The sequence below is a fragment of the Botryllus schlosseri genome, chromosome 4 (assembly GCF_051294905.1).
Source record: "Botryllus schlosseri isolate E-star chromosome 4, Bs_hap1, whole genome shotgun sequence".
NCBI classification, from domain to species: domain Eukaryota; kingdom Metazoa; phylum Chordata; class Ascidiacea; order Stolidobranchia; family Styelidae; genus Botryllus; species Botryllus schlosseri.
In genome coordinates this window covers 21972987-21988724 of record NC_137239.1, presented here as the reverse complement: position 1 = coordinate 21988724, position 15738 = coordinate 21972987, and the positions used below count along the sequence as shown (strand labels likewise).

General features: G+C 40.4%; 1 protein-coding gene and 1 long non-coding RNA gene across 45 annotated transcripts in view; one reads left to right on the top strand and one right to left on the bottom strand.

The window, feature by feature from the left end:
• LOC145437410 (uncharacterized) overlaps positions 1-15738 on the bottom strand; it is a 183328-nt gene that overhangs the window by 121183 nt on the left and 46407 nt on the right. For 23 of the 44 annotated variants that reach the window (XM_080314668.1, XM_080314660.1, XM_080314622.1 and 20 more), the window contains 3 exons: positions 713-766; positions 181-234; positions 68-121 (listed from right to left, as the gene is read on the bottom strand). In XM_080314668.1, coding sequence (XP_080170794.1) covers positions 68-121; positions 181-234; positions 713-766 — 162 coding nt within the window. Of the gene's footprint in view, positions 1-67; positions 122-180; positions 235-712; positions 767-827; positions 882-939; positions 994-2773; positions 2828-2936; positions 2991-3058; positions 3113-3304; positions 3359-4292; positions 4347-5058; positions 5113-15738 lie in introns of all 44 variants that reach the window. The other 21 variants (XM_080314636.1, XM_080314650.1, XM_080314655.1 and 18 more) reach the window with 16 other exon arrangements.
• LOC145437426 (uncharacterized) overlaps positions 12692-15738 on the top strand; it is a 134546-nt gene continuing 131499 nt past the window's right edge. Inside the window, exons 1-3 of the long non-coding RNA XR_013914661.1 lie at positions 12692-13314; positions 13784-14120; positions 14795-15027. This is a non-coding gene — a long non-coding RNA (uncharacterized LOC145437426). The remainder of the gene's footprint in view (positions 13315-13783; positions 14121-14794; positions 15028-15738) is intronic.

Sequence of the window (15738 nt, the reverse complement as noted above, 5' to 3'; positions counted from 1 at the left end):
GCCCGTATAATATCCGCATTTTTCTCTAATTACTTTTCTCTGATTTGGAAGATAGACCTCCTTATACCTTCTGCTGTATCATTTTCTGACTCGAACAGTTGTTCGGTGAGATTTCCAAGTTCTGAATACATCAAGATGCCATTAGGATATGCATCGGAAGTGCTGGAAACACTAACTTACGATTGCTAAATTCAGCTCGGATATCTAACATTCTCTTGTTTATGTTGGCCGTCTCTGAAATTAATAATACGGCTGATTTTGTAGAAACATTTTCAATCAGATATAATATATTGCGACAGTATGTAATTGAAATAATACGATGGCCGCCATGATTTCGACTTGGCACTGCATAGGATGAGGATGGCCAGGTAAGTGCTTTCTTTGCTTTGCAACATGCGGTGTGTCACGCTGGATTAGTTTCAGCTCCTCGCGCTTTCGTCGAGGGCGTGCGTACGGTTCTGCGTACTTCTTCTGGGCTTATTCATATACACTTATGTTAAACAAGTCCGAGAACCATCAATTTACAATGGCATATAAATATTTTGAGACGGCGGGGATTCCTGTAATGTTCAGGACATAGTAACGCTTGCTTCCCAGTGTCGAGTAACCAAAACCAGTGGCTTATTCGGCGGGCGGGTACATGGTTGGTTGGGCGGTAGGTTTAATTTTGTATATTCAGTCCATCGGTCACTCATCTCCCTTATATACGTACGGTTCGATTCGCCAGTTCTTCTTTCCTCAATTTCATTTTCCAACAACACGAAATCTGTGGGGATTTATAGATTTATAGTTGCGGTAAATTTGCAGAAATATATAGACTAATATACTTTCCGAGTCAACTTGCTTCAGTTGCTCGACCTCAGAAGCCACAGCGTCAGTACCTGAAACAATAGTAACTTGACAATATTGCTTTGTCGTTGGCAAATGTGCAATACGTACGATTCAAACATAGCGATTTAATCGCGAGCAGACCTTCATCCATGTCCGCTGTTTCTGTAATGCAAAGTAATGTACAGGTCGAAATCATTATTAGCAAAGCGTAAGCATTCCTGAGGTGGAATTCACGTTGACCATGTATTCAAATTACTGTCAGCAGAATAAATAGTTCCTCGCGTTGTCGAAGTACGAAGTTTTTACTTACAATACCTCATTTGCATTTCCGAACACGAATCAGGAATTTCTCTAGTTCAGGGGTGTCAAACATACGGCCCGCCAGACGATTTCACATGCCAATTCGTAACAAATGTTGAGAGGTTTTGATGGAAACATTTTAAATAGATAATCCGTCAAGTTTGCAAATGTTGAGTATTTTCATAGGCCACATTATCACCACCCGACTCTGGTGTTGTGGTTTCACTCTAGTTCTAGTTTCCACCAGGAACAAGTTGATCACATTTACACCCAATTCGAGAAGACAAAAAGTGCATATTGAGTTCAGTAGTGATGGAAAAATGGAACAATAATAGTTATTCACTTAGGCGAAAGCGCCAACGTTGAACCGTTATATGCAGTTTACATTATAGGGTTAACATATTTCGGAAATATGAAAATAGGACACTTTATCAAAATTTTCAGGCTTACAGTAGAATCCAGAAAATTTTCAAAAGAGAGGACAGATTACCGAAAAAGAGGACATTATGGCGTCCTGCGAGGACACTTTCAAAAAAGTTAAAGAAAAAAGATGACAAATCCGCTTAAAAGAGGACGTATGGTTAATATGGTAACCCTAGTTTACACAGAGAATATATTAATCACGCAAAAATATCATTCAAATATCTGTGGTCGCACCGCCGTGTCACTTCCAACTCAAAAAGGTCCGCATTATCCAGAGAAATCCGAATCGCGATATAATAATAATGAAACAAATTCCAACGTCCGCGTTTACAGTTGAATCTCTTGTATACTCCTCACAGCGCGTACACGTGGCTAACGCAAAATTGCGACTAAAGAAAAGGCAGCATAGAAATATGCCGACTTTTATCTACGTTACTGCCACTGTTTTAGCGATGCCTGAATGTATGCAACCGGCCAACCATCGTAATTTTACCAATTCCATTTATCGCGAATAAAGCCCCTATGGTCCGTGATACGATGTAATATTGTTTAATGTTTATTTATGCTTGATAAGTATTCAAGTGACAAGCAGGGACATGAGGTAACATTTTGGAATCAGCTGACTGGTGCGGCGATGCAGCGTGCCATTTGATGGTTTGAATCCGGCCCGCGACGGAATTTGAGTTTGACACCCCTGCTCTAGGCAGTCAATTCAATAATGAATTGTGAACTCCCTTTGACTCAGGGAAGTTGCGAAATGGGCATGCAAATAGGATCAAGTATATTTAGGGTTGCATTTAAAAAAAGAGGTGTTTTAGAACCCGTTGTTTTAGAACATGTCATAAATACAACTGCAATACAAATTTTTCTAATGCCACTTCAAAGAAATTTCAAATGTCTTATATATACGTCCTAATTGTTTAAATATACGTTCGAAAAACCACGTAGCATGTTCCTTGGGCCGACTTGTACATGGTCAACGTATACGACATCGCAGTCGCTTCAACAGATATAACACGTAGCTACCTAGCTATACGTAACTGGAATGGAATGGATGTTCTGATGATGAGGACCGCATCCCGTAAAAATGCTTTTCGTCAAAGGGACTATGTTGGCCCGATATTTTCAATTACAATTGTCAAGGAGCTATTGTACAACGTCATGTATTAGTTCTCATTTGCTCATGGCGTAATGAAGAAGCTCTCAATTTATCACATACTAGCGAAGTCGGCATTCTGTAACTCTTCGATTTGCCTCGAAACGAATTGGAACTCTGTAAAATTAAAACGTCATTATCTATATTGCACGCATCTCGCATTATCTGCATCGATGATGCTGAATGTCGTAATAATGATGTATGATAATCGAAAAAGCGCACCCACTTGAATAATATGTATCGTTCGACGTTGTTAGCCAAGATTCAAAACTCGCGGTCTCTGTGGTATGGAACGTACTAGATTTATAGGAAAAGTATGTGACCAAACACCTCTCGATAAAAGCTCACGGTTTTTGATACTTTGGCAGATTGAGTGTAAACTTTCCTCGCGTTTTCTGGTTTCTAGAAGTAAAGTTAACGTTATATCGCAATGGCTTAACCCCTAAGCGTTTTAGACACATATGAAATGGGTAGGAATTTCAAACAAAGAGAAATGACTGGAATTATAATCCGCAAATGAATTGAAGTACACATTTGGGCTCCTGTAGCAGCGGGGCGACTAGTTTGTGAAATAATATAGCAGCTACGACATACCGTTCAGTTGGAGATTACGACACTCGGCAATATCGTCTTGTAAATCATCTATGTCTGCAAATATGATGCATTTCATAAAAGTGATAAGTAGGGCGGTTTTTTTTGACCTGAAAAAAGGAAAATTTTGACCTAAAAAATTTAGATTTTGACTTTTTCCGACCTAAACAAAATGAATTTTGACCAAATTTTGACTTAACGTATGCAAATTAGGTGTTTTCCCATATAATGTTAAAATTGTACCACTTATCTTCATTTCTGGTTGGAACTGACTGAGCTAACGAAGTAGTTTGGCATGAAAAAACGTTTTTGGCTTAGAAACATGCAACATTTTACACGGAAAAAGTAATATTTTAACGAAATCTGGACTTATGAAGAATTCCAGTAGCTACAATATGTATTATGGCAGAAAAAATTAAAAAATTTTGTAGTACAACGAGAGATACTTTCCTACATTCTTGGGTAGAAAGTGCATGTCCTTACTAAGAAGCTTGCCAAGGACGTTCAACAGCAGCAGTTGTTAGCTGACAACACTCAAGTTGTGCGTACACTGCTGGTGACACACCGTGTCGCTTCATTCTGACAATGTTGTCTACATCACAATTTTTCATCAAGCGCTTCTTAATATAAAAATGATGCAATGCGCAAGAAGTCTTTCTTCAGTTAGGATATTGCGGTACGTTGACCATAACACCATGTTTACCTATTTGTTCTATTTGACCGTTTATGATTCACAATGAGCAGACAATTAGCCGTTTACAACGGTAGGCCTATAAAATCGGCTACAAGCTGTAAAATATCAAATGATAAGTTCACCGACAAAGCAAAATCTACGATACAAACGAAATGCAGACGTCAAAAAACTTTTAATTTTATGAAAATTTTGACAAATTTTGACCTAACGCAACAATTTTAACAAAATTTTGACAAATTTTGACATGTCAAAAAAAACCGCCCTAGTGATAAGACATCGTAATGTGAAATATTTTACGTCTCAAATATGTCATGTTCCAATCCCGTATCTGTGCCAGCAACTGTACAGCATCTGTAAAAGTAGACACGCATACAGTTTGCAACGGAGTCTGAATAGTATGATTGCGATAAAAGCAGTCGAAGTATTTATATAGATTGTAATGAGACATTCCAGCTTCTATGGTAGGACGAAGCGCAATGTATAGGATTTCGCCAATCTGTATGGGGACAATATGCTTAATAATATTTTCAGATATGTATAAACGATTTAAAAATCGCCAGCAGGTCCATATGTGACCTTATGCTTATGTCAATCATGGGAAAACTCACGATTTGAGTATGAATTCTGCATATTCTACAATTTCGTCTCAAGTCTATCAAACTCTAAAACAATGAATTATTGAAGTCTGCATACTATCCAATAATATATCCCTTCTTTCAATTATACGTCGTCTGTCCTTTTCAGAAGGGTTGGCAGAGTGGGTGGTTTGACCAACGTTTTATACCGGACGCCCGTCCTATCGCAACCTCACCCATTTACCCCGCGCTTGATAACGACACTATATTGAATTTTGTCCGTCAGTCGTATGGTGCTTGATTGATCGTGACGTGATCGTGCTCTACCCACGGAGCTGTACCAACTCTCTATAAATTAATATATTATTTATATTACGAATCGTTAGGTGAACGCCATTGATATATATTCTATGAATCTATAGCCTCACGTATTAGATATGAAGTGCGGTAACATGTATTCAATTTAAACGTAAAGTAGACCTCCTCACCCTCGGTTGTATTCTCATCTGTAGCGAGCAGCTGTTCCGTCAGATTTCCGATTTCTGAATACGTAGAGATGCACTCCGATTATGCATTAGAAGTGCCTAATACACCAACTTTAGATTGGTAAATTCTACACGAAAATCTAGAATCCCCTGGTTGAATGTGTCCGTCTCTTAAATAAATAAACAGCAATCGGCGTACATACGGCTGATTTTCCCGAAATATGCTCGAACAGAATCATTAAATATTGTGTCATCATGTGAGGAAAATAATGGGATGACCGCCATGCAGAAAATTGGCCTCGCAGTAGATGGTATATAGCAGAGGTCTCAAACACGCGGGCCGCATGAGGCCCGCGGGAGCATTTTGTGCGGCCCGCGACGGCATTTTGTATTTTCAAGTGTTCAACAATATATGCTAGTGCCATATATCTTTTTTAAATATATGAACCTAAAGTTCACGCTGGAACTACTAGAAAAATCGCTGAAATCTCAACAAACGTCCCTATCACATCACTTTTCAAAGCTCCATGCGGCAAAAGATCAGCTATTACGTCACATTTCTAGTTCATGATGGTAAAACTTGACCCGTTGATGATTCGTGACGGAAAATTGTGATTTGGTTAGGTGTGAACTTCTCGTAAAATAACTCGATTTCGGATTGACTGGGTGATTAAATAAAAATGACTCGAGTTGAGTCGGGTCAAACGTTAAAATCAGAGATGGACTTGCGACTCGGAACGGTGACTTGGTAATCCTACGGACGCAACAATCCATGAAACTTTCATGGGCAATAGTAATATAATAAAAGGTCGTAGCTTGGGTTGCGTAGGGTATATAGCTATCTAATCAGGTAAGTATGGCAACCATTGGTATTCTGTGCCCCCCCACGTGACGTATAGTTGGTTACATGCTGGGTGTTGTTTGCTCTCTTTATTCATGTTATTATCGGTGGCGAGTAAGGTAGTAGTACGCTCTACAGCTGTAACACCAATGAATTCTTCGCCGATTGGATATTTCTATTCCATGTGTTCCCAGGGTCCACAGGCCCCATTGGGATACAAAGCACCACATCAGGGTGTACGAGATTCATTGTGGAATTGGGCCTATATTCTGGGGAATATTTTACTGGCCAATTTATTCAACTGGAAAATAATCTTCACTCTAGGCGTGATTTTATGTGAATGGGTTTTCTGATTTCAATATAGGTACCATCAGTAATTGTGTTGAAAATGGACAGGGGTTACGAGAAATCTTATTGGAAGCACAACGGGTACGATCGCTAAGGTTAAGAAACAATGCTTTTACTATGGCTCAATAATGATTATATTCAAGTTGTTATTGATATGTTTCAAGAATAATTGAAGGCAAAATCTAGCGATGATTTAATTTGACTTTGGCAATGACAGTAACAACAGCCTATACTTATCACGACTATATCAACACCAGAATTAGGCTACACCGCTCAAATGCTCTGATATCAGATCAATCTTCAGTAGATTTTCAAATATTCTGCGTAAAGTTGTGGCTCGTCAAAGGTCCGCTATAGCTGCAAATTATAACCCGACAGTTTTACGAGGCCATGATGCATCCTCTCGCATCATATCTATAACTAATTAATTTAAAAAAAACATGCCCGGCACAAAAACAATGTTATTCAAATATTTCAAAATGTGATTTTTTTGCGTGTCAAGCGTGAATAGTACAATAGTAAATTACATTTCCTCAATGTTTGTGGAATGCCTGTCTGCAATGTCCCCGTCAAATAAGGCCTACTTGGAAATGATACACTGAATATCCCTATTATTGATGCTGCGGCCCGCGGCGTCATCAAAACTCGGAAATTGGCCCGCGAGCGCATTTGAGTTTGAGACCTCTGGTATATAGTGAGGACATATGAATGTATGGTAGATAAGTAGATCAATAGTTCAATATATCCCTGAGTTCTCATTGTAAACTAACATTTGATAAAATCTGTCGAATCACAATCTTTTTCGTTGCGCTCATCGCGGCGATGTTTCCTTGAATGCAGTGGGTTATTTTAATTCATGTAAAATGAATTTGACGTAGGCCTACTTTTGGATTTCCAATTCCCCGTAAAACACTTCCGTCACGCAAGATACAACAAGTCGCTTCGACACCTTCCGATATTTTCATTGTATCGCAGTTATGTGGTGTTTTGAAATGATGAAATTAATAAACTGATACTTATGCTGATAGAACGGGTTACTTTCCACAAAATGTTATCAGCTAGGTCAGGGGCGGGCATCATACGGCCCGCGAAGGGATTTTGTCCGGCCCGTGGACAGTTTTCCGTCTTACATGATAATGTGGCCCGCGGCCCCAGTCTGCCGAGATTTCCCACTACTTGCTTATACGTCAAATTTTAGTGACTGTATGCTATTATATACGTGTATGCGCAGCGTGCGAGAGTGGAGCTTACGCGTAAGTTCGTCGAAGCGAGAAGACTTGCGTTATCGGATTTTACGATATACTCAACCTTAATGTCGTCTGTGGTAATCATGGTGTTTGTCGACTACTATGGTCATTTACACCAGGCTGGTATTTCTTATTTTTGATTCCGTAACCGCCGACTTGTAGCACGGCACCCTTCTAGGCTTTTGAAAGACACCGCTTCTGCCAGGGGTCGTCAACTCAAAACGGGTCGCGGGCCACTTTTCAAATTTCGTAGAGGACGAGGGCCGCATGAATCCAATATCGAGCTTAACTAGACCACACAATTGAACAACGACGCTATCTCGTCACCTACTCAACCCTAATCAATTGATATCTTGGTAAATTTGGGGTACCGGGCTTATCGAACGCCTTGAAATCCTAATTAAGGATTGCACCGTGTGTTGATTGATCAGATAGAATCAGACATGGTGGCGCCTGTATGGCAATGCTATTCTCAAATCCACATTGTCTTCGTCACCGTCGGCAAGAAATGGCTTTGAAGTGACATTGTTGTCGGTAAAATACATTCATTAAATGCGATATATTCCTTGTATATGTGGATAAATGGGCGAATCATGTATCGATACAGCATTCCGGCCCGCCAAGTACCTAATTTTCCTATATTCCGCCCGCCGACAAGAGAAGTTGCCCGCCCTTGAACTAGGTATTGTATCCTATACAGCCCACTGCGTGTCGAAATCGAAAAGGCACTATACTGTACAACTTTTGCGAGTGATGCCCTGTGTTCATTAAAGATGTTTTGCAGCTTTTTGGTCAAACTGATTACCTAAATATACTTGTATTGTAGAGCTACAAAATTAAATCGTCAGAATATTTCTACATTGTATTATAATGGATGATACTGCTTAGTGTTGTTACCCCCATTCATAATAAAGTTATAAGCTTGGTGCAGTACTAAATTTAAAGTGAGAAAATCTCTACCACATTCTCAGTTGATTTAGTATAGTCACACAAAGCAATAAAACAAAACTCAATACAATTACCTTCCCCATATTGCCAATTGCAAGGGAGAATTCGGGATGTGTACATCGATCTCGAACCAATTGCTATGAGCCCGTAGGCCTTTCCCGATGGTTGTTATAATAACCGGGATTTGGTCCCGAAAATACCGCATACAATTTTACCGTTATTAGTCGAGTGGTCTAATAGTGAAGTCCCAACCTGAAACGGGACTTCGACCGTATACCCATTGTTTTCTTTTACTAGAGTCCTTAAAATAGGGGGGCGCCAGACCCAGTCAAGGGGGCGCTGGAGAAAAATAGGTTAGGAGCCATTGCCCTAATGCAAACCTCAGAAAAAGTATCCGCGGCGTGTTACCCGGCCATGGAACCAAGTTAGGGCTGCATTTGGAACAAAAATTAATTTAAAGCAAACATGTTTGAAACAAGGCCTTTGTTTAAAACGTGTCTTTTATTGTTTTTTGTAGCGCTCGGCAAGTCGTGCAAAAATGGCCGCAAAATTTCCTTTGACCAAATTGAAAGTATTACGTTACCCAAATGCAGTGAGCCATTCAATCTCGGTGTGTCCACACCATTTAGGACACTATGGTCTTACCATTTCCGACCAACCAGTGTTCACCGTGACACCAAGATATTCTGTTTCCCATGAATATGTCAAAATTTATAAACGGTAAAATACATTGTTTTTCAAGTTGGGATTGGTGCTGTGGGTGCGGGATAACAGGGTTACGGACGGGTGGGGAATATTAGGGTAATATGCGTGGGCTGAGCATATTAGCTTCGTGGGGTTAGGGTTGAGGTCAGGATATTTAGAGATTAGGATTGTCGGTACGGGATATTAGAGTAGTACACTGTAAAAAATCTGGTAGATTTACTGGGAAATCTCTGTAAATTTTGCCACGAATTACCGGTCGCAGCCAATTACTGTGCGTGGCTTGTAATTTTACATTTTGATATGTAATATTACCTTAATATAGCTGTAAAGTAAGTTACCAGAATTTCTTCGCAAAATTACTGACAGTTACTCGTTACTGCAGTTTACCGGGCTATTGGCAAAATTGATTAGCTTCAAAATCGCTGCAGCCAATGTATACGTAGAACTGAATGTTACTGATATATCATTCTGGAGGTGATTTGACCTGATTGAATCTCGTTTGCGAGACTGGGGTCTGTCATACCGAAATTGTTGGCCCTAGTACCAATTTAAGCTTAGTAGGGTACAAGAAGGGCAATTCCCTGCACAGACAACCGATGTTCCCACCACTACCTCTTCAAATCTCTTGAAATTTGGTACACGCACAGATGAGCTAATTCTAAACAGGATGAACTTTATTTCATGAAAATTGGACTTTGGGGTCAAAAGTTACGTCACTTTGAAAATTACCAATTTTCTGCTCATTTCGGGTCTGCAAATTCAGGTTTTATCAATGCAATATTAAAGAAGGTGTAGCTAGATGTTAGACGACAGTTGAGATACGGCACTTGGATTTATTTGAAGCTTGTCTGATCGTCTATATTTCCAAGTGAAATTTAATGCCCTGTAGGTTAGGGTCAAAGGTTAAATTGAGGGGGGATTCGGTCAATGGTCTAAAATCAGTCAGGCGTTACACGATTTAGACTGCGGATTGCTCAAAAACATATTAAAATATTTTGGAAAATAGGATGTTAAATGAAAGTTTGCTTCAAGGAGACTTCGTTCATAGCTGTTTGATTTTGGTTTTTAGACCGTAAAGTGATGAAATTGCAGTTTCAAGAGTATACTTCATTTTCAGATGGAAATGCTGTAGTAGTAGTGTGTTTTCGGACATCTATTCTGGAGTGCGTGTGGACATCATGTCTGGGGTGTGTTCTGACATCACGTCTTGGGTCTGTTAGGACTGTGTTGCCATTCGAACATCGTGTCTGGGGCGAGTTCGGACTGTTTTGTCCCTCGGACATCGTGTATGAGGGGGGTGTTCAGACACCATGTCTGGCGTGTGTTAGGACTGTGTTGTCACTCTGACATAGTATCTGGGATATGTTTGTGTTGCGCCAGACATGAGTCAGACCTGATATCTGCGCACTAATTTTATCCGGACATGCTCCGGAGCTGATACCTGCCCACTAAATACCCCCAGACATGGTCCGAACCGGATATATGCGCGCTTAATGGACACAGATATGCGTCAGACGTGATACCCGCGTCCTAAACGACGCGTTTTTGCTGATATCTGCGATAGCTGGGTATATCCACAGTAGTGGTGGCTGAGTATATCCACATTCACAGTAGAGATAGCTGAGTACATCCAAAGCTATCACTACTGTGGTTATACTCAGCTATCACTGCTGTAGATATACCCAGCTATCGCAGATATCAGCAAAAACCGCAAATATAGAGGTCATATATAGACCAAATGTCGTTTAGGACGTGGGTATCACGTCTGACGCATGTATGTGTCCATTAAACCGGCAGATATCAGGTCCGGACTATGCCTGGGGGTATTTGGTGCGCAGGTATCAGCTACGAAACATGTCCAGATTAAAATAGTGGGCAGGTATCAGGTCTGAGGCATGTTTGGCGTATCACAAACATATCCCAGACACGATGTCCGAGTAGAAAACACAGTCCGGACACACCCCAGGCATGATGTCCGAACACCTTCCAGACACGATGTCCGAATGACAACACAGTCCGAGCTCACCCCCGATACGATGTCCTTGTTGCAAAACAGTCAGAACACACCCGAGCCATAATATCTGGGGTGGGCTCGGACTGTGTTGTCATTCGGACATCGTGTCTGGAAGGTGTTCGGACATCATGCCCGGGGTGTGTCCGGACTGTGTTTTCTACTCGGACATCGTGTCTGGGATATGTTTGTGATACGCCAAACACGCCTCCGACCTGATACCTGCCCACTATTTTAATATGAACATGTTTCGTAGCTGATACCTGCGCACCAAATACCCCCAGGCATAGTCTGGACCTGATATCTGCCGGTTTAATGGACACATACATGCGTCAGACGTGATACCCACGTCCTAAACGACATTTGGTCTATATATGACCTCTATATTTGCGGTTTTTGCTGATATCTGCGATAGCTGGGTATATCTACAGCAGTGATAGCTGAGTATAACCACAGTAGTGATAGCTTTGGATGTACTCAGCTATCTCTACTGTGAATGTGGATATACTCAGCCACCACTACTGTGGATATACCCAGCTATCGCAGACATCAGCAAAAACGCGTCGTTTAGGACGCGGGTATCACGTCTGACGCATATCTGTGTCCATTAAGCGCGCATATATCCGGCTCGGACCATGTCTGGGGGTATTTAGTGGGCAGGTATCAGCTCCGGAGCATGTCCGGATAAAATTAGTGCGCAGATATCAGGTCTGACTCATGTCTGGCGCAACACAAACATATCCCAGATACTATGTCAGAGTGACAACACAGTCCTAACACACGCCAGACATGGTGTCTGAACACCCCCCTCATACACGATGTCCGAGGGACAAAACAGTCCGAACTCGCCCCAGACACGATGTTCGAATGGCAACACAGTCCTAACAGACCCAAGACGTGATGTCGGAACACACCCCACACATGATGTCCACACATACTCCAGAATAGATGTCCGAAAACACACTACTACTACAGCATTTCCATCTGAAAATGAAGTATACTCTTGAAACTTCAATTTCATCACTTTACGGTCTAAAAACCAAAATGAAACAGCTATGAACGAAGTCTCCTTGAAGCAAACTTTCATTTAAGATCCTATTTTCCAAAATATTTTAATATGTTTTTGAGCAATCCGCAGTCCAAATCGTGTAACGCCTGACTGATTTTAGACCATTGACCAAATTCCCCCTCAATTTAACCTTTGACCCTAACCTACAGGGCATTAAATTTCACTTGGAAATATAGACGATCAGACAAGCTTTAAATAAATCCAAGTGCCGTATCCCAACTGTCGTCTAACATCTAGCTACAATTTCTTGAATATTGCATTGAAAAAACCTGAAATTGCAGACCCGAAATGAGCAGAAAATTGGTAATTTTCAAAGTGACGTAACTTTTGACCCCAAAGTCCAATTTTCATGAAATAAAGTTCATCCTGTTTAGAATTAGCTCATCTGTTCGTGTACCAAATTTCAAGAGATTTGAAGAGGTAGTGGTGGGAACATCGGTTGTCTGTGCAGGGAATTGCCCAGAAATAACTGACAATCGTAGCTAATGTGGTACACCGTAGCCATATTATATTTTAAGGCAATGGCTGTACGGCCAGTCTCGCTGGTTACATTCGTTGTCACGGATAAGGCTGATAAGTTAGAAAATTAGTTCAGGATGTATAATATTGCTCGGGGAAACTAGAAATATCAGCACCGCCATCTCAGCTGACCATTTGTTAATGGCGGACAAGGCGACCTGCGTAATAGGTCACATTAGGTGACTGCTTTTTCTGAGATTCGTAGTAAACAATCAACGCACAACTGTGACATCACAAGCAACGTCTGGTTAAGTAAGTACAGCAAGTAGTGAACAACACATGGAATAAATATCAATTTATACGAAATTAGATGAAAAAAGGGACTATATGTAATGATAAATGTTTCTGTATGGAAAAAACGACCTAGATCAAACATTACAACGTGGCCAGTAAATATTATTGGTGTCATGTGTCAGCGGATGAATACCATTTATTTCGAAATCGTTCGAGTGTCGTCTGGCCATTAGTGAGATTTGAGCAAAGGGTGGAGCGAAGCGTGTTGTGCTTGAAGAAAGTGGACACGGTCGTTGAAGATTCCTAGGAATGCTGAATGGAATACGCATCTTAAAAGGTACAGTACTACATAGTATTTGTTACCGTTAATATCTGACTCTGCACACCAGCCCTTGATGACTTAGATTTCATGATTGATATATTTCATTCGCCACATTCTCTGTTCTATTTTGGGATATTTGTCGACTTATATAGTGACCACATACTCCGCCGCGGAGGAGTTGAAACTGTTGGCTTGGTAATGTCATTTTCGGGCCATAGCATAGAGATTTTTTCATTCACTGCTGGATTTGTTTGCCACACGCCACCTTAAATTAGGAACCTTTTGCTTCACAGATAAAGTAAGTCATGAATCTCTGATTTGTCATGTAAAAGGCGGAGCCGTCATCACTCAATGTGCCAGTACCGGTACTTCACAACATGTTATATTTTTGGTAGCCTATTTGTCTTAGTCTTTATAATGTCATGTCCACTGTCCAGGTTAGGAACTTTGCTTTTATAGCGACTTACGCATGAATTCTTTTTAGTGGAACTGCAAGATACTAGTTACACAGAAGGAATGGGAACGAGAAAAAGAAACAATTGGAAGTTTGGCCGGTGGTGGAATTAATTCACGTTTTCTTGAGACCACTCGTGTTACTGCTTGTCTCCTAAAGAAGAATTAGACCTCCAGCAGCAATTCTTTTCCATCGATAACCACTTCATCGTGATATCATGAATGAATATACAGTTTGTTCCAATTTCGTTTTGGGGATGTGAAGAAAATGTTGCGATATTTTTGCATCGGGTTGCTTTGCGATAGGTATGGATGTACGTGAATTTACAAGCTGGTATGTAATCCTGATTAACAGGGACAGCATGTAGGTTAGGGCTCTTCAAAAATGACTTTTTTTCTCATATGGTATTGGCTACTTGATAAAATTGTTAGGTTACCTAATTCAAGCCTACACACAAAATTTGGTTCAATTCCAGCCAGTAAGCGCTTTGCTACAGGAGAAGAAAGCTTCTATTTATCATACAATAAATAAATAATAAAAAAATTGAAAATTTTCTGTTCACCCCATGAAAGTTTTACGCTGTCTATAGAAACGATGCTCACCAAATTTGGTTCAATTCCAACCAGTGGAAGCGGAGTTATTGCCGTCGAAAAATTTTGATTTGTATAAAATAGTATTTACGGGGAGCACAGCTATAATAAATAAACAAAGAATCGGTCACCGTAAATACTATTTTATTCAAATCCAAATTTTTCGATGGCAATAACTCCGCTTCCACTGGTTGGAATTGAACCAAATTTGGTGAGCATCGTTTCTATAGACAGCCTAACACTTTCATGGGGTTAACAGAACATTTTCACAATTTTTTTAATATTTATTTTTATATAATAAATAGAAACTTTCTTCTCCTGTAGCAAAGCGGTTACTGGCTGGAATTGAACCAAATTTTGTGTGTAGGCTTAAATTAGGTAACCTAACAATTTTATCAAGTAGCCAGTACGATTTGGAAAAAAACGTCATTTTTGAAGAGCCCTAATGTAGGTAGGTAGGCGGTAAAATGACAGTCTCGTTCGCAAATGTACAGGAGAACATGTAGATTGGATATACCGGAGGTGACTGTAACATTACAGTCTGGCGTGTAAAGTGAGATTACCGGACGAGTGTAAGTTAAATTTACATTGACTAACGGTAATGTTAGATTACCACGAAATGTCTGGCTACCGTGCTTCCAAACATTTCGCGGTAAATCGAGGTTTTTATTTTTTACAGTGTAGGTCAGTTAGCTTATCCAAAGATTAGAGGGGTACGGTATTAGGGTTCGGGATCCTGAGATTAGGGTTAAGAGTATCGTATTCCTCATCCCTAATCCCAATATCCATCACCCGTAACCCTAACCAACCTTCAACCCTAATATCCCCTCACCCACAACCCTAATTTTGGGATACCCTAATCCCAACCCACCACCAACACAATCCTAATATCCCCCACTCCAAATCCTAATACACCTTCACCGAATAGTATGTTCATACTTAAATGACCTCGAATATTTTAGGCTGACACTCGACAGGGGTAATCGTCAGCAACTAGTAGAGAGTTTGAAAGAACATTGTATATCAACAATCTATCACAAAATATGACGTCACCAGCATTAAGTGAAAGCTCAAATAAGAGAGCGTTCAATGAACTATTTTGAGATTGTACACGAACTCCTTTTGTAGACAAAGCTTGGGCTGAGTTGGACTTGTGCTCTAACACTAATTAATATCCCCTCACCCACAACCCTAATGTTGGGATACCATCACCCAGGGGTGGTAAACTACGGCCCGCGGGCCGCATGCGGCCCGGAACGCCGTCTTGTGTGACCTGCGAAAGACTCGAGTAAATATAATGCGTAGTAAACTGTAACTGTTGCAGCGACTTGGCAATATTTTTTTTTGATATATTTGCCCATGACAACGATAGGATTTAATTTTTACTATGATGGA